Source organism: Narcine bancroftii, chromosome 1, assembly GCF_036971445.1.
Source record: "Narcine bancroftii isolate sNarBan1 chromosome 1, sNarBan1.hap1, whole genome shotgun sequence".
NCBI classification, from domain to species: Eukaryota; Metazoa; Chordata; class Chondrichthyes; order Torpediniformes; family Narcinidae; genus Narcine; species Narcine bancroftii.
The window spans coordinates 28,432,959-28,452,190 of record NC_091469.1 but is presented as its reverse complement, the minus strand read 5'-3'; the positions used below and the strand labels follow the sequence as shown (position 1 = coordinate 28,452,190).

At 40.8% G+C, this 19,232-nt stretch overlaps 1 protein-coding gene across 5 annotated transcripts in view; it reads right to left on the bottom strand.

Moving 5' to 3' along the window:
* The window catches only part of ugcg (UDP-glucose ceramide glucosyltransferase), an 82,516-nt gene extending 63,788 nt beyond the window's left edge, over positions 1-18,728 (bottom strand). The window contains exons 1-2 of one of the 5 annotated variants that reach the window (XR_011353228.1): positions 18,515-18,728; positions 15,588-15,629 (exon numbers count right to left, since the gene is read on the bottom strand). Coding sequence is in view for 4 of the 5 variants with exons in the window: in XM_069923055.1 (XP_069779156.1) it covers positions 15,588-15,629; positions 18,515-18,612 (140 nt within the window). In the remaining variant the exon portion in view is untranslated. The remainder of the gene's footprint in view (positions 1-15,587; positions 15,630-18,514) is intronic. The other 4 variants (XM_069923055.1, XM_069923065.1, XM_069923059.1 and 1 more) reach the window with 4 other exon arrangements.
* Between the last annotated feature and the right edge of the window lie 504 nt (positions 18,729-19,232).

Sequence of the window (19,232 nt, the reverse complement as noted above, 5' to 3'; positions counted from 1 at the left end):
CCAACTGAAAAACCTCACATAGATAAGCGTATACAGAGCCGTTGTCATACCCACACTCCTGTTCGGCTCCGAATCATGGGTCCTCTACCGGCACCACCTACGGCTCCTAGAACGCTTCCACCAGCGTTGTCTCCGCTCCATCCTCAACATCCATTGGAGCGCTCACACCCCTAACGTCGAGGTACTCGAGATGGCAGAGGTCGACAGCATCGAGTCCACGCTGCTGAAGATCCAGCTGCGCTGGATGGGTCACGTCTCCAGAATGGAGGACCATCGCCTTCCCAAGATCGTATTATATGGCGAGCTCTCCACTGGCCACCGTGACAGAGGTGCACCAAAGAAAAGGTACAAGGACTGCCTAAAGAAATCTCTTGGTGCCTGCCACATTGACCACCGCCAGTGGGCTGATAACGCCTCAAACCGTGCATCTTGGCGCCTCACAGTTTGGCGGGCAGCAGCCTCCTTTGAAGAAGACCGCAGAGCCCACCTCACTGACAAAAGGCAAAGGAGGAAAAACCCAACACCCAACCCCAACCAACCAATTTTCCCTTGCAACCGCTGCAATCGTGTCTGCCTGTCCCGCATCGGACTGGTCAGCCACAAACGAGCCTGCAGCTGACGTGGACTTTTTACCCCCTCCATAAATCTTCGTCCGCGAAGCCAAGCCAAAGAAAGATTTGCCTTGGCGAGTCTGTTGTCTATCTCATTGTCGATCCTTGCATCTGATGAAATGGTGCAGCCGAGATAGGTAAACTGGTTGACCGTTTTGAGTTTTGTGTGCCCGATGGAGATGTGGGGGGGCTGGTAGTCATGGTGGGGAGCTGGCTGATGGAAAATACATATTTTGACAAAAAGATTCTGTATAAAAAAATACTTTTTAAAAAGTATCTTAAATATTAACACTCCAATATGCACTGATTCCAAATCTTTTGACTGAGATGTCCATATTTGACATTCATAATTTTTAGTCACAGAGCAGGCAGCCAGAGATGTTTTTACAGCTGTGTTGTGTACCAGTTAGAAATGTCAAGCAATGAATGCTTAGCATCTTTTTCACCCCAAAATATATTTTAATGGAAGTTTATATGCGAGACTTCCCAGTGTAAAAGGGTTGCTTTTATGTAACATTCTATCAAACTCAAGAGAAACAAATTAAATTGAAAAGCAGAATAACAAGCTCACCAATTACAAAGCACCATATTTCTTACTCAGACAAGTAAAATGCTAGATGTGCAACTCTGTAGCATGATAGCAGATTTTCTTGTAACTGTGTCAAACTATCAGATAAAAGAACTAAAAGACCCTAAAAAATTCATTCAATAAAATGCAGCGATTAAAACAAAAATCTCATGAACAACCCCATCCAGAAAATGAACAAGGCTTGAAAATAAAAGCTCGCTGTGTGTCAAAGAATTTCCATTTTGCCATCAATTGATGAATTTCACCCGAATCCTCTATTAGGTTAACACCTTGTAACATCTGATTAGATCTCTGCCTCATGGTTTTGTACAATAAATGAAAGAAAATCTATACAGTATTCCAAATTCACATTTCATAAAATGTCATGTGAATTTTATTTCAAGTGTTAAGCAAAGTAACTTGAGGAAAATACTTTGTTTATTTACCTTTATAAATAAGGGGCATGAAGTTGTAGGCTGATTGGCAACAACACCCTCTTTGAAGATTTCACACCATGTGATAGTACAATCATTTAATTTATTACTGCTGCATTTTACATTAGTTTAGCTAGAATAAAAAGCACACTCTAAACACTTATTTAAAAGAAATGGAGATGTCATATAGTTCAGCAATTTATTTAATAGCAAGTTATTTAAAAGTTTATCCATAGAACACAAGTAAGTGATGTACCGTTATTAATTTGAACAATTTTCATGCAACCGGCACTTCCCATGGATGCCTGAACATACTGTACAGGTGGCTTTCACATCCAGCATGCAATCCTTTATACTGTATAATCCTTTCCCATTTCTGCTAACTGCAACTGTATTCCACCAACAGTCACATCTTTTGGATTTCCAGAAAGCGTTTGATAAGGTGCCGCACAAGAGACTTCTCAGTAAGTTACAGGAAAGTGGAGTCCGGGGAAGTATAATGGCCTGGATTGAAAATTGGTTGTCTGACAGGAGGCAGAGAGTTGGGAAAAATGGGAGTTTTTCAGGTTGGCAGAGATGGGGTGCCGCAGGGGTCAGTGTTAGGCCCACAACTGTTCATCATTTACATTGATGACTTGGAGGAAGGGACAAAATGTGGTGCAGCTAAGTTTGCGGATGACACCAAATTGAGTGGAAGAGCAAATTGTAATGAGAATGTGGAGTGTCTGCAGAGGGATATAGTTAAGCTGGATGAGTGGGCAAAAGTGTGAGGTTATCCACTTTGGCAAGAAAAATAAAAGAGCTGAATATTATTTAAAGGGTGAAAAACTACAGCATGCTGTTGTGCAGAGGGACTTGGGAGTGCTTGTGCATGAATCGCAAAAAGTTAGGTTGCAGGTGCAGCAGGTTATTAAGAAGGCTAATGGAATATTGGCCTTCATCGCTAGAGGAATTGAATTCAGGAGTAGGGAGGTAATGTTGCAACTGTATAAGGTACTGGTGAGACCGCATCTGGAGTACTGTGTCCAGTTCTGGTCTCCATATTTGAGGAAGGATATACTGGCTTTGGAGACAGTCCAGAGGAGGTTTACTAGGTTGATCCCTGGGATGAAGGGGTTGACTTATGATGAAAGATTAAATCATCTAGGATTGTATTCGCTGAAGTTCAGAAGAATGAGAGGAGATCTTATAGAAACATATAGGATTATGAAGGGTACGGATAGGATAGATGTAGGAAGGTTTTTTGAGCTGGCCAGGAAAACTAAAACGAGAGGACACAGTCTCAAGATTCGGGGGAGTAGATTTAGGACAGAGATGAGAAAAAATAGTTTTTCCCAGAGAGTAGTGAATGTTTGGAATTCTCTAACCAGGGAAGTGATTGAGGCTGCCTCATTAAACATATTTAAAATTCGGTTAGGTAAATTTTTACATGATAGAGGAATTAGGGGATATGGGGAGAAGGCAGGTAAGTGGAGTTAGGTCATAAATTAGATCAGTCATGATCGTATTGAATGGCGGAGCAGGCTCGATGGGCCATTTTTGGCCTACTCCTGTTCCTACTTCCTATATTTCTATGTTTCCCCTCTTTCCTCAGGGACCACTCTCTCTGATTCACTCAACTCTCCCCATTACATTGCCTGGCACATTTCTCTACAAGTGTCTCGAAACTTTCCTCTTCATCACCATCGCAGAGACCTAAATATCCAGGTGAGGCACTTCCTCTCAACTGTTTGGTGAAACACCTACAATCTTCAGCTTCTAGCTGGATATTAGTTCAACTCCCCTTCCCATACCAACCTGAATGTCCTCAAAGTTCACACAGGGTTAGGCCAAATGCAGACAAGAACAGCATCTCATCTTCCACTTGAGGGGCTTAAAATTCAATGGTATGAACACTGATTATTCCAATTTCTCTTCCTGTTCATCCTATCTACATTCTCACTCCCTTTGTTTATTCCCCATTCCCTCATTACTTAAATTACTGTCCCACACCTGGTTCTTTATGCCCACCACCCACACAAGTGTTTCTTCTCCCATTGCATACCTTTCCCATACCTCCCCATTCTGATTCCATCTGCCCATTATCCCCAACTTGTCTAGTTCCACTTATCAGATAGCACCATCCTTACTGCACTCTCACCCTGATACAGGGTCCCAAATCTAACTTCCCTTTGCTTTCCAAGTACCTCCATCATCTTATATGATTTTGCAATTTTGTTTTAAATTTAGACATCCAGAACAGAAACAGCCTATACCACAAGCCCATGCTGCCCAATTAAGCTACAACCCCATTTGTTTCAAACAGAGGAAGGAAACCAGAGCCCTCGGAGAAAACCCATGCAGAGAAGGGGAGAACGTACAAACTCCTTATAGACAGTGTGGGATTTTCTTAGCACTCACCTTCCATTGCATTCAAAATTAATTAATTAATTAAAGCTATAATAAGAAATAAGATTTTGTGGATATAATTTGAGCATAAACATTTTTTTTTTAAATAAAACACATTATTAATCTCCCATGTCACTCAAAGTCATATTGCACATTATTTTAAAGTGTACTCCATAGAATCTGTAAGGGTGGTTGTGAATATAGAATTGATCCCCAGCATTCAATGAATATAGGTGCACTCCCATCAAATGTAAAGAGTAAATGGGTTCCTCATCCTCGTTTGAGGTTGAATTCAAGGAAATGTGCAGAAATTCTGAGGCATTTCAAAATGAATGAAGAAATGCATTTCATCAAAGTGAACACCAATTTTTTTTTTTTTTATACACACTGCCAATCAAAACTTCTAACCATCACTGACCAAATCCATTTCAGCCTCTCAAGTTACACTGCAATAGTGGCACAGCTGAAGCTGCTGTAATAGCAGTGCTGCCGCTGCTGAGGAGCTGGGGAGAACGAGGAGCAGAGTCACAGCATTCCTCAACAGGGTCCTATAGCCCAGTCCTTCTGTTGATGGCTCCGTGGAGAGTTTAAATGGTCTGCTAAAGGAGTTGACAGTGTTTTATTTAAAATCCTGTGACAACAGGGTCTGGGCCCAAGATGGCAGCGCCTGTGTTGGGCAGCATTCTCAAGGGGGTTGCAGACTCTTTGGGAGCAGCAGATTGGTGCAGGGCACCAATAACGCAGAGGATACTCACCCATTGAGAAGGAGAAGCAGAGGAGATGACCCCAAGGATGGTGACCACGGTAACAGAGCAATAAGGGGCTCTGCGGCTGAAGGACACACACAAGTTGTTGGTGACTTGCAGGCAAGGAACACACAGGCTACAGACAACTTAAGATGAAAAGACTCACACCAGCCTGCTGGATGCTGGACACTAGCTTATGAGAACCTGGTGTCAGAACTAGAATTCGAAAGGAGGCTGAGGGTAAGAAAGGCTCCTGAAGGGCCCTGGGCTCTGTAGTACTTCTCATCCCGTCAGAGGTTTGGATCTGAGTTTGGATTGCCGATAGTTTGAACTGGAGTCTTGTGCGCCTGCAGAGGCTGTGGGAGCACTGGAGGCAACTTTTTTTTGTTTCTCTTTCTCTGACTAGGGGCGCTGGGCAACGCTAATGGCGAATCTTTGTCTGTCTTATGGTATGTTATGTAGCACTAGAATGTTAATATCCCTTATTGCACTCCTGAGACTTGCTGCCTAGACTAGCCAAGTAAGCAGTGGCATTTTCTGGCTTATCAAGTGGGTGCCCTCCTTCCTCAGTGTTTCACTGATAGACCCACAACACCTCCAGAGGGTTCAGGAGTAAATCCCAGCATCCTGAGCTCACTCCCTAGATGCCATTCACTCACTTGGGGGCCCAGATGGAATCCTTTCTCCTCATCCAGAGCCAATGACTACCCTTTTCAGCAGCTCTGAAGAGATCTTTGACTGCTTGTCACTGTACCTTTCCTCGCACTGCCAACTCCCGAAGTAGCTTTGACGTCGATGTGGCAACAAATTCTCTACAACCTACTTCAACCAGTTCGACCCTTGATTTCCAGCCACGTTGCTTCACATCAGCTGCAAGCTCAGCATACCTCAGTTTCTTGCACTCGTAGACCTTCCCCACTCCATCCTCCCAGGGCACTGTAAGCTCAATGATGTAAACAAAATGGAGTGATGCCGACCACAGCACAAGGTCTGGTCTGAGGTTTGTTTCTGTGATTTCATTTGGGAAACAGAGCTTCTAGCCTAAGTCTGCTGCCATCTAAGTCTGCCTGACCACCCAGAGTCTGATCTTGATGTGGCAATTCTGGGTTGACCCTCACCTTCCCTGACAAAGGCTGTTAACAGCCAGTGGGATGAAAGGGGAAGCAAAGCATTGACACTCGTGCACCAATCTTCCAGCACTGCTGCACAACACCATAGCACCTGGTTGTGACGCCAGGTGCATTGGCCTTGAATGAGGCTGGTCTTGCAACCCATCAAAATATATTTTAGTGTTGCTGAAGTTGAGCAGAGAGAGCTGATATGGAGCAGCCTTGTTCCAGGCTGGTATATTGGCCCCAAGACCATTCCTCCCTTGCTGCACTGGGCACATTAAAGGAAAGTTTGTGTAATATTTCATTTGTTTTATTATATGACAATAAATAGTATCTGATCAATAACAACTTTTAGCTAATTATTAAGCAAAAATAAAACATTTTATAGTACAAAAATGAGTAAAGAACACAATTTGAAGTCAATGCATTTGTGGAAATTTGTGCAATTTTAGGTTAGAATAAAAAGAATTATTGATAGACCATGGACATCTTGAGGAAGCCATATCCCAATTTACTCTTGAAGGGAATTGCATTGAAGAGTCAATTGGATTCCTATAGATCTACAGGTGGCTCATGGACTAAAAATTGAATTTCATTTCCTCAAAGACATTACAAAGCTGGCTGTTTCATTGTTACCACTGCTAAATAATATCATTATTTAACCAACTTTGGTTTCATCCATGGGAGGGGGGAATTCAAACATGTCCCTGAATTCCAGATTATTAACAATTAAGCATGTTATTGTATACTTTTAAAGCCTCCATTATCCATGCTACATCATCATGTTTCTTAACAAATTTTAGGTTAGATGATCTGATACGGGTAGTCCTCAATTTATGATGGGATTGCATTCCGGCATTCCCATCGTAAGTTGAAAAAATTGAAAGTCAAAAAAGAATACCACACCAGCCATTTTTTATAATTAAATGTAGAATATCTTTATGTTTGAAGCATTGAACTAAAATTAATTGCTGCATGGCGAGGATGCTAAAGCGAGAGGGTCATCAATTTCACTCTTTTGATGATGTTCGAGAAAAGCTCGTAGAACACACTGCTTCACTTGTTGAAGGCACTGGGGCATCAACACTTGTTGATGATTTAACAGGCATAGTCTTCTTCAGGAAGATATAAATTTTTGACTAGATAGATTGTTTTTTCTTTTCAATGTAAATTTCTCTGTTGCAAGCAAGAGCATCCAGTATCTGCATGCATCTTGCAAATCTCTCATAATTGACATCCATTTCTTCTAACATCCGTATGTCACTATTGATAGTTGCAAGTGCCTCAGTCAGTTTCTTTGCTGTGAACTTCATTGGTGCCTCAGGTATAACTTCTGCTTCCTTTACTCCAGTTTCTTTATTTCTTGCTTCCTCCAGTTTGATCAGCTCCTCATTGGAAAGCTCTTCAGCCTCAATGCCAACAAGCTGATGAACATTCTCATCCATTTCAAATTATAGCTGTTTCCCAAGCATTAATATTTTGTTATGTATTTCATCAACAGAAGAATCCTTGTTAAAGTCTTTGAAAGTGCTCACAAATGTCTTCAAAACTTTCTTCCAAATGCCAGTCATGCATTGCCTTGCAACTTCTTCCCATGCTACAGTGATGTTCTGGAGAGCATTTAGAATGTTAAAACCTTTCTAAAACTCTGAGAGCTCAGCCACATTCAGTCAATTCAACAACCTGGGCAAATGTTTAGCGTAAATAATACACTTTGAACATAGCTATTGTGCCTCGGTCCATTGGTTGAGATGGTTGTCAACTTCAGGAGGGCCCAGGGAGATCACGCTCTCCTGACCATTGACGGCTCTTACTGTTGAGGACATCAAGAGTATCAAGTTCCTCAGTGTGCACCTGGCAGAGAGCCTCACCTGGTCCCTTCAACACCAGCTCCACAGCCAGGAAACCGCAGCAGTGCCTCTATTTCCTATGAAGGCTGAGGAAAGTCCATCCTCCAGGATAGATTCTACAGAGGATGTATGGAGAACATCCTATGCAACTGTATCATTGCCTGATTTGGAAGCTGTACCACCTCGGATGCAAAATCCTGTAGAGGATAGTGAAGTCAGTGGAAAAGACCATTGAGGAACCTCTTCCTAGCATAGAGGACATCTACTACACTCAATGCAGGCAGAAAGCAATAAATATTGTGAACACATCCACATGTAAACAGTTCTCCCTTCTGCCATCTGGCAGGAGGTACCGTAGCACTATAGCCCTTACATCCAGAGTGGGAAACAACTCCCCCTCTCCCAAGCCATCAGGCTTCTGAACTCCCAGTACAGATGTGCATAGTGCACCATGGACTTTCAGTGTATACATTTTAATACCATAATATTTTAATGTGTTAACTGCTTTCCTAATTTATATCCATATAAATATGCTCCGTGGTCCTGGAGAAACGTTATCTCTTCCTAACATGTGAGCATGGTATGAATGATAAAGTTGACTTGAATAAATGAGGTTGTTTGGTGGCAAAAAACACAACCTTTACACCAGAATGGATGTCGCTGAGATGCCGTGGATGCCCTGGAGCATTGTCTAAGATCACTAGAATCTTGAATGGGAAGTTGTTTTGACAATATTCTTTTGCCTGAATAAAACAGTTCAAAACCAGTCTTCAAATAATGCTAATGTCATCCAGACTTTCTTGTTATGGTAATAATAAACAGGAAGCACAAGTTTGCTTACATTTTTGAATGCTTTATGGTGGCAATTAGGAAAGGCTTCAATTTGAAACCCTGCAACATTGAATCCTGGCATTGTCTTGGCCTCTGTAGGTACCCTCTGGTATATGCTTCCAGATCACGGCCATTTCATCAACATTAAACATTAAAGAGGTACAAGGACTGCTTAAAGAAATCTCTTGGTGCCTGCCACATTGACCACTGCCAGTGGCTGATCTCGCCTCCAACCATGCATCTTGGCGCCTCACAGTTCAGTGGGCAGCAACCTCCTTTGAAGAAGACCACAGAGCTCACCTCACTGACAAAAAACAAAGGAGGAAAAACCCAACACCCAACCCCAACCAACCAATTTTCCCTTGCAACCGCTGCAACCGTGCCTGCCTGTCCCGCATCGGACTTGTCAGTCACCAATGAGCCTGCAGCAGACGTGGACATACACCTCCATAAATCTTCGGCCGCGAAGCCAAGCCAAAGAAGAAATATTTGTTCTGGCAAACATGTTTTGTGGCTCCTGTGTACCTCTTCCTTAAAAGCTTCAGCAACTTCAGTATTGGCACTTGCTGCCTCACCGCTAACCTTTACATTATGAAAATGATGTTGATTGCCTGTTCTCCCGGGGTAGGGGCCGTCACAATGGCTCCACATTATTGAAGGAAATGCACATGGGTTTTAGTAGACATGATGGGGTGTCTCACCAGAAGCAGGAAATGCACATGGGTTTTAGTAGACATGATGGAGTGCATCTTCTCACCAGAAGCAGGAAATGCACACGGGCACTTAGTAGACATGATGGGTTGTTTACAGTGCACTCATTTGCACGACAGCAACAGAGTCTGCAAGTGTGGCTGAGTCAGCATCGAGAAAGAGTATTCTGTACGATACTGCCATCACCCAGCATCACGAGAGTAGCGCACTGCACATTGCAAGCAAGGGAACAGACTGGAACTTGAAATTGAAAGTATCATAACTTCGAAAAATCTTAAGTGGAGGACTACTTGCATTTAAGTGAACTATATACTTATCAGATAGAGAGCACTATTGATATGATGGATACAAGATGCACATTCTTCGCTGTAATTATTATAAAAAGGGATGGCCATTTAGTTCCCTTGTCAGTCCATCAAAGTTCTGGCTAATATTTCATCGCAGTGGAATTTTCCTGCATTAACTTTTATTTTGTAAGTGTTATGTTGGGCATCAGGAAAAAAACTAATGTTTATTGTCCATCCCTAATTACCATTGTGAAGGTTGTGCTGAGCTGAGTCATGAGTCAATATAGACCTTCTGATGTAGGTCCTTCACTGCATTTGAGGAGTGTTCCAGAATTCAGACCCAATGGTGATGATGTGCAACTTGGAGTCTCATCTGTCAGTCAAGGTTCTTCGATGTGCCTGCTTTCCTTGTCTTTTTTTGACTCAGAATCACTGTGAAAGTAACGAGAGCGAATAACTACAGTACAGTTGCAGGTGGCAAACAGAGCAGCCACTGTACACCAGTAGTGGTATGAATAAATACTTAGGATGGTCAAAGAAGCGCCAATCAGGTGATCTGCTTCACGTGGACGAGGTTGATTTGATTGTTTCGAGTAGAAAATATTCCAGATTTGTGCCATGCAGATTGCAGATAACCCAGCCTTTGACCTGCCCTTGTAAATGCAGAACTTATGTGCCTACTGCAGGTAGACCCCAACTTACAATGGGGTTTGGTTCCAGGACTTCAAGTCGAAAATATCGTAATTTGAGGTCTATCTGTACAGATCAAAAATAAACATACTGTGACAGCCTTATCATTCCTGGAATAAGCCACAAAAATCATTGAAAACAGAGTTAATAATATTCTCCAGGCAAAAGAAAATGAGGAGTGGAAATAGCAAGAGCTACACAAAAAGACCCAATCGATGCAAGTGTAGAAACAATGATTAAGTGAAGGGAATGTTCAGAACAGGTTGGCCGGGTTGTCGGAAGCTCCCGGCAGCTGCGTCACCTCGCAACATAATTCTGGAAGTGCATGCACGCTCTCGCTCCCCAGCAACGGCAGCCTGTGTATGCGTTCAAATCACCTTTTATTATAAAACAGCATTGGGCAATATCCGTCAATATCCTTGACATCACTGTAAGAAGAGCACTGAAATGATAACTTTTGTGCGGGGGTGGGGGAGTAGTCTGTGTGCACTGACTGGCCGGAAGCATGTTGATACAGGTAGACCCCTGACTTACTTTTATTCAAAACGGATTCAGATAATCATAACTTCGAAATATCGTACTTTGGAACATCGGATGTCAGGGTCTATCTGTACAGTTACAATGCTGGACTGATTTAGTTTTTGGATAACAGTGACTTCCAGGATGTGAATATTGAAGGTTCTGGTGATGATAAACATCACCATGTCCAGGACAGATTCTTTCTCATCAGAAATTGTCACTGCCTAACACTTTTGTGGCTCAATGTTATTTGCCCCTTATTAGTCCTTGCCCAAAAGTTGTCTGTGGTTTACTGCATTCAGGTATGCATTCTTTCTTTTACTGAGAGTTAGAAATAGAATTCAAAATTATCCATCATTGGAGAACTTTCCCATTTCTGACCTTATAAGAGAAAGAAAGTTGTTAACAAAGTAGTTGAAGATGGGCCAATACAACTCCAGCTCTTGGAACATTTCCCCATGATACCCCTCTTCTGCAGTTTTACCAAGACTCCTTGCTGCCACACTCGGTCAAATCCTGTCTTCAGTCATTGACAGTCTATTTCACCTCACCTCCAGGATTCCTTTTTTTGGTCCACATTTGAAAAAAAACCTGGGGTGAAGTGGTTGTTGAAAAAGCTAAACTGAACAATGCAAAAGTTTAATGTGATTAAACATCACCTGGACACTGGGCTAGATTGGTCTGTCCTATTTTTGTGAATGTGACAAAATAAATGAGACAACCTATTTGGCATGGATAAGTTAAGTCAAAGGGCCCATTTCTGTGGTGTTAAACTTTATGACAATGAGTATATGTTTTAGGGATGCAGAGCTGTGGTCAGATCCATTAGTTGCAAGATCATTTGCAAGTGGTCCAGTTTTGCAGCTTCTTCACTTATCTGACAACTCTTTTACATATACATGGTTCTTCTCTCTACAAACTCTTCTGAACTTTTCAATGTTGCATTTTTTATTCCAAGAAGCCTTGAATCCTTTTCCGCCCCCACCTCATAATAACTATTCTATGACATAACTCAGAAGAGAGCATTTTGGGAGTCTTAATGTCAGGTGCTAGGACAACGTGGCTTGCCCAACAGAACAAATTGAGTATAATTATGGCTTCAATAGTGGATGTTTTGGCTGAAAGAGAGCATTGACATTGGTTTACTTATCTTTCCAGTAAACTTGGAGGACTTTATGGAGAAAGCATTGGTGGCATCATTCTGGTATCTGAGGGGCCTTCTAGAGAGGGCAGGGATAAGTCTAGTAGACCATTTCATGATACCATAGCTTAGAAGTTTGGAAAACTATTTGAAAGATATTCTATTATGCAAATCCAAATCCATGACTCCTACAGGACTGTAAATGTTTAAGTCAAGAAACATTTGAACATAAGCAATAGGACCAGAAATTGGCCATTCAATAAAATCATGGCTAACCTGGCTGTGTGTGGATTAGCCACAGAGTATGTTGTTTTAAGGCAATGGTTTTCAAACTGCACCGCGCCCCCCCCCCCCCCCCCACCCAACTCATATTCCACCTTAAGAAATCCCTATGCCATAACTGCTCTGGGATTAGTAAGAGATTGGTTAAAGTGGTATGTGAGTGGGGAAAAGGAGAGAACCACTGCTCTAGACCCAATTGTTACTGAAATATTTTGCTTGAGGAAAAAATATCATTGGCCCATTTCCTTTGGTTATGAAACTGTGCACATAACGAGTAGTTTTCAAACTTTTTCTTTCCACCCACATACCACCTTAAGCAATTCTTTACTGATTACAGAGTATTTATGGCATAGGGATTGCTAAAGGTGGAATACGAGTTTACGGGTGCAGTTTGAAAACCTGTTTTAAGCATATCTGAAGTTAAAACTTGATGCTTTAAGTTTAACATTAAAGCGCACACACGCATCACATTTCATTCAACAATTGTTTTCAGTAACATAAAGCTGCCATCTGCTCCTTATTAAAAAGGCAAGTCTCAGGAGTCAGTGGAAGAAATGCACCTCCAGGGAAAGGAAACACATTTCCTGTAAACAAGGACTAACGTGAATTGTACCCAGATGATGAAAAATAGAAGGATGAAACATTATATGCCACTTCTGATAAAAACTGGAAAAAATTATTATCTAAAATGTAATGCCAAATCCTGAGGTGACCGACATTAAAATTTACACTTACCGGCAATTATAATGGGTAAAAATAGAGCAATAGAAAACCAAATAAACTGGCAAATTAAATTAAGGGATCAACCCATTGAGATACAATGGTATACATTTAAAATGGATCTCTCAGATTACACAGAATAGATACATTCCAAGAAGAAAAAAGTTCCATCATTTATCTTTGCTTTACTGAAAAAGTTAGTTTTAAACCATGAAAAGGCACAAGATTGCAGCAAGACAGGTGACATGTCCAGAGATTAGCTAGAATCTTTAAAAAATTAAAAAAAAATTTAGAGTGCAGGTAAAGGCTGGCTATAAACATAAAAGCATTGCAAGGATTTTAGATACTTACACAAGCAAAGTTAAGCAAATTTTGGTCAAAAAGAAAGCGAATCTGACGAATTAGTAGAAGAAAAAGAATAAATGTTTTAAAATCTTTACTGTAAAGGATACAAATAACTTTCCAGAAATTGGGAGAGAGATTAAGGAATTCAGGAAAATTTACAATTGCCAGGGAAGTAGTACCAGGGTAACCAGATTTCAAATGATGATTTTAAATAAGTTTTTAATGAAAAAGTTGATCCATTAGTTTTAAATTTCCAAAACTCTTAGATTTTGGCAAGGTTTCATTGGATCGCAAAATAGCAAATCGAAAGGGGAGGCAACTGACAAAGAGAAAACATTGGAACCATTTTCATATTTTCAGAGCTTGGAAACATTCATGGTTTCAGTCAAAGTCAATATGGTTTTGTGAAAGGGAAATTATTTGATCAATTTATTGGAATTTTTTGATGAAGTAGGTGCTGCATCAAAGATAATTGTGGAAGATAAAAGTTAATGGTATGGGAGGGGAAATAATATTGATAAAAAGACAGATTAGGCACATGTATTTTTTCTGGTTGCTAAGATGTAACAAGGGTTCAGTGCTGGGGTTTCAGCTTTTTACAATTGATACAAGTGATTTGAATGTAAGCACCAAAATGTATGGCAATGACACAAAGATGGACAGAAAAATAAACTGAACAAGACATGTTACCATGAATACAAGTACCTAATTGAGAGGCCAAACGTCTAGCAAATAAAGTATAATGTGGGAAAAAGGTATTCTGGCAGGGAAATAAAATAATTTTAATGATTAAATAATAGGAGATTATGAAGCTCTGAGATGTACAGGGAACTGGGTGTCCTAGTACACAATTCATAAAGAATATGCAAATAATAAGTAAAGCTAATAGAATGTTATTGTTAATTACTAGAGAAAATGAATACAAAAGTGTTGAGTGTGACACATCTGGAGAAACAAGCTTCATTATTTAAGGAAGGATGTAAACGTGTCTGAAGCAATTAAAACAGGCTAGGCCTGTACTCCCTGAAGTTTAGAAGAGAGAGAAGAGACATGACTGAAACACAAAAGATCCACTCTGACAAAACTAATCAGGAATGTGAAGCAGGAATTTCCTCTAAAAACACAATCTTGGAGAAACTCAGCATATCAAACCAGTGTACTTTATAAAAGAAAGATAAAAATACATAACTAACATTTCAGGTTTGAGCCCTTCATTGAGGTATGAACAAAATGGTGGTGGGGGAGAAAGAGCACAGTTCCAGAGGCAGAAGCTAGCAGGTGGATAAGGGATGGAAGGAGTACCAGCAAACAATGGATCTGTGAATAGAGAGGGAAGGGGGTAGAGAGGTGGAGGAAAGAAAACAGAGGGGTGAGAAAGTAAGGGATAACAAGGAGTAGGTAGCATAAATTGGAGAAGTTAATGCCATCTGGTTAGAGAGTTCCCAGATGGAAAATTAGGTGTTGCTCCTCCAATTTACAGGTGGTCTGGGTTTGACAGTACATGAAGCCATGGACAGATATGTCAGTGCAGGAGTGGGACATTTAATTCAACTTATCATAGATATGGCAATTTCCTCTGAGAGGCTCAAGTGTCTTTGAATCTTTCTGTTTCAAATGGAAGTTTAAAGAAAGACTCTCGCTATTTTCAAGGCAGTGGTCCTGCTCCTAAAGCACACGTTTGTAAGTTGCTATCTTAGAAAGGTACAAGATAAAATCATATGAGGTCAGAATGAGATTGGATAGTAGACAGGAAGCAAAGGGTTATACTTTTGGTCAAAATAGTGATACTCCACAAAGTAGTTACTCCATTTAGCATTTGATTTTTCAATCACAAAGATGATACATTGTGAATATCAAACACAGTGCAATAAATTAAAAGAAGGACAAGTAAATCAAAGCTTCACCTGATGGGGCCATCTAGATTCCTTACAGGGGTGTTTGGGGGGGGGGGGGGGGGGAAGGGAAGAGGTAAAAGTACAGGTCTACATTTCCTTTAGTGGCATTGAAAGGTGCCACGTGAAGGGAAGTGAAATTGAAAGAGCAAACTCGTGTTCTGCAGAGAGAATGAATGCTTCAAAAGAGGCTGAAAAGATGTGTCCCATGCTGGCATCACAAATAAAAAGTGAATGATATTACAGGGATGATCCATTAAATACTTGGGATCCAAAGCAGGGCAAGAACCACCCTGATTCTGGATAGAAGGCAAAACTACCCATTCAAATTCAGATCTTATGTTCTTAACTATTTCACAAAATCAGAGAAGCACAGCAGAATTGGCTTGTTTGAGCTTTTTGAGAATTGCCCGAATTAGTCCAACACTTCTGATGAATATTTACACAAATGGTGTCTGACCTGCTGAGTTTTTCCACTCCATTTTGTTGTTTTCTCTGATGTCTGTATTAAATCGATAAAAGGCATTCAGATTATTGATGTTGGAACTTATTTGGATTCAACTGAATAAGGCACATGAAAAATCTACAAATACAAAAGGCTCTGGAGAAGCTTAGTGAAATCTCTCTTATTGTGCAATACATTGGTAACTCAATTAATGCTCAGGATGAATTTCAAGAAGTGCATTAACAGAATCACTGCTAAATGGGTTACCTACAGCTCTGCCCTCACCTGGCCCTCCCAGAGCAGTGCTTGCATGATTTTCTCTACAGTAAATTCAGATGAAAAATATTCATTTAAGGCCTCACCATCTCCATACAAAGGCACCTACTTTCTCTCATTATCCTTTTGCTCTCATGAAACTTATGATAAAAGGATATCTAAAGGATTCTCCTTTATTTTACCTTCCAAAGCTATTAAGTTCTATTTGCCATCTCCATTTCTCCTGTGTATTCTTCTACATTGCTGATACTCAAGGGATTCACTTGATTCCAGCTGCCTATATGTGACACACATCTCCTTTTTCCTTAATTTCCTCATCAACCAAGGACTGTTAATCCTTCCAGGCCTAACTTTCACAAATAAAAGTAGCATGTTCTCCCTGAACTCTTACTACTTCACTTTTAAAAGCCTTGTACTTGCAGAGATGTTCTTTTACTTGCAAAGACCTTCTCCAATCAACTTTCAAGTTCTTATCTAAAGCCATCAAAATTAGCCTTGCCCCCAACCTAGGACTTTAACTTGTGAACCATTCCCATATTTTTCCCTAGATATTTTAATAGAATTATGGTCTCTGGTCCCAAAGTGCTTCCCACATGCCCTGCCTTATTTCCCAATTGAGGGCATCTATATATATTTATTTTCATGGATACATTTAAATTCCACCCAATCCAAGCCCTCAGTACAATGCTTGCAGAATGACCAATGCCAGAAGTTTTCTCAAAATTACTCAACTAGTTTGAAAGATCTAATACTTTTGCCAGCCTTCAATAAACAATGTTGTTCAATGATGTCAAAATTACTAATAATTGATTTGGGAATCTGCTCAACTCATAACTAGCTCAATGCCATAGTTGATGAAGATCAAGACTACAAAATAAAAATGAAAAGCCTACTCCTTATAAATTAAGCAACTGCTGCCCAAAACAGTTGTAATTACAAAAACATTTCAAAGTGAATGCCATTTAGTGATGTGGCAAAAATTGCAATTAAAAACCCCTCAGCATTATAATAATTGAGTCTATTTTCAGAGCACTATACCCCTAAAGAAGTGGCTTTGAGTGACTCTACCAACAAAGTATAAAAGGCAGCTGCAGTCAATTTCCTAGCCTGGAGGTCCCCAAGGGAAGGCTGACAGCTGAAAATGAAAGTGATCTTTGTAGCATTTCAACTACACATGCATTGCTTTGACAGTGTTGGTTGGTTAAAATTCCATCTTGTACATTAGTGGAACAATTTCCAGATACATAGATGAAGAAAACACAAGAAAAATGGCTTAAAGTAGCCCTGGAATAGATGTCATAATACATTGCCATATAGATCCAAGTAGAGCCTACCCACTTCTCTGCTTACAGACAAGCACATGCTATTCTACAATTGCTATGTGCATTGGTTGCACTTTGATCTACAATGATTTTCAATTCAATTTGCTGAATGATGATCAGGAATTGCGATCTTTCAATGGTCAGTTTTTAAAAATTCTGCTCAAGTTAAAATTATGAATCAACCACATCTGATAAGAATAACTACATTGATCAACGAATATCTTTCTCAGATACCAACTTCTGCCTCCAGTTCTCTGGAAATATAACTGAAGCTCGATGAAATTATAAAAATTGACTTAAATTTTATTCATTTATTAAGACATAAATGAATAAAATTGAAGACAACTTTTATAATTACGTAGAGCTTCCTACACCACTTAAGTACAAGCTTTTCTCAAGTCACAATCAAAATAATAGTTTCCTCAACAAAAGTAAGGGTGCCACTTTCACTGCTAACATTCAGAATTCCTGCCTCATCTTGGATTACACAAACAAAACCACCCATTAATAATGATTTTCAAAAACAGATCTTTTCCAACTTTTGGCAAACACGGCAACCTTATACCAAAACACAACTATTTCCCAACAACAGAGAGAAAAATATACTGCTAAAAGATGGAGGGTGGGGTGGGATAGGGAGAAATGCTTTGCATCATTCCCATCATAATATTACTAGCATACGTAGACGCATTTTAATACAGTTTGTGACACCGAGTTATTGAGGACGTTTCCTCGAGTTTATTTTGACAATATGATCCATAATGAAGAGTTCTCAAAGACAGTACTTGACTTCAGAAAATTATTCTATAAGAGATCAATTAATTTTTTCAGTGGCTACGATTTGTAGGATGTCCCGGAACAAAATATTCGTTATAAATTATGAAAATCATAGGCGGAAGTAAAGTGAGGATTTTGTTTTAAGACTCGTCGTTCTTCCTATCTTGTCATTTTCACTATCAGTTAAGGAATTCAATGAAAAATCTTAATGTAAACCCGAGTGAATTAAAATCCGAATTTTAAAAAGTCGGTGTTTCTTTTTATTTAAAACGACCACTGCCTTGTCGATGAGATCCGGTTTTCTTTTCAAGGGCTTTTGAAAGTATTGCTCTTGTTGAAGTGTAAATAAATTAAATGCTTGCCACTCGTCCCTGAGAAATGCTGTTTCTCTTCTAAGAGGAAAACAGTAAATCAACGGACCCGAAATGACCCTGAGCCGCAGTAGGCCCCAGTCACGTTATATATTCTTGATAAGAGGCCCGCTCCAGTCAAATACAAGAGGGAAGAACGGTTCCCATCCATTAATTAAAAAAAAGCCCCTACCCCAGGCCCTGAACCCGGCCTTACCCGTAGATGATGGACATGAAGTGCATGAGCCACAGAATGATGAAAAGGATCAGACCGAAAATGGAGAGACCCTGAAGGGCCAGATCCAGCACCGCCATTGTCCTCGTTTCGGTATCTCGACTCCGTTCCCCGGAATGCGAGGCGACGCTCTCCGTGTCCTGCCACAATCCTCCGTGACTGGGCGTCACAGGATGACAGGCAGCCACGGCGCGCGAGCAGCAGGCCCCGCCCCCTTCCTGGACGCAGGCCCCGCCCCGGCCCGGCCCCAACCCCCCCTTCCACTTCTCCGGGAAACCCCAGCTGTCCTCGCTCCCTCCCGCAGTTGGAGCAGCAGAACCTGAGTCGAGTCCCCATCGTCCAGCGGCGGTCCGGCTCTCCGTTCCAATTCAGACACTTCTCTTCAGGGACCGAAACTTACTTACGCATCACTTCTCATACGAACCATCTTACCGGACGGTCCACGGAAATCTCAAAATCCCCCTAGCATAGCCAGAGACAGAAAATAATCGTCCCACTCTTATCCACGAGTAAGTAAACCTATAAATTATCCGAAGTATCTTGAATCAGCTTTTTGCCTGCATGAAAAAAAATAGAAGATTGCAGCACAGAAACAGGCCCCTTTGGATCTTCTTGTCTTGTGCTGAACCATTCTTTTTACCGAGTCCCACTGACCTGCACCCAGTCCATAGCCCTCCATACCTCTCCCATCCATGTACCC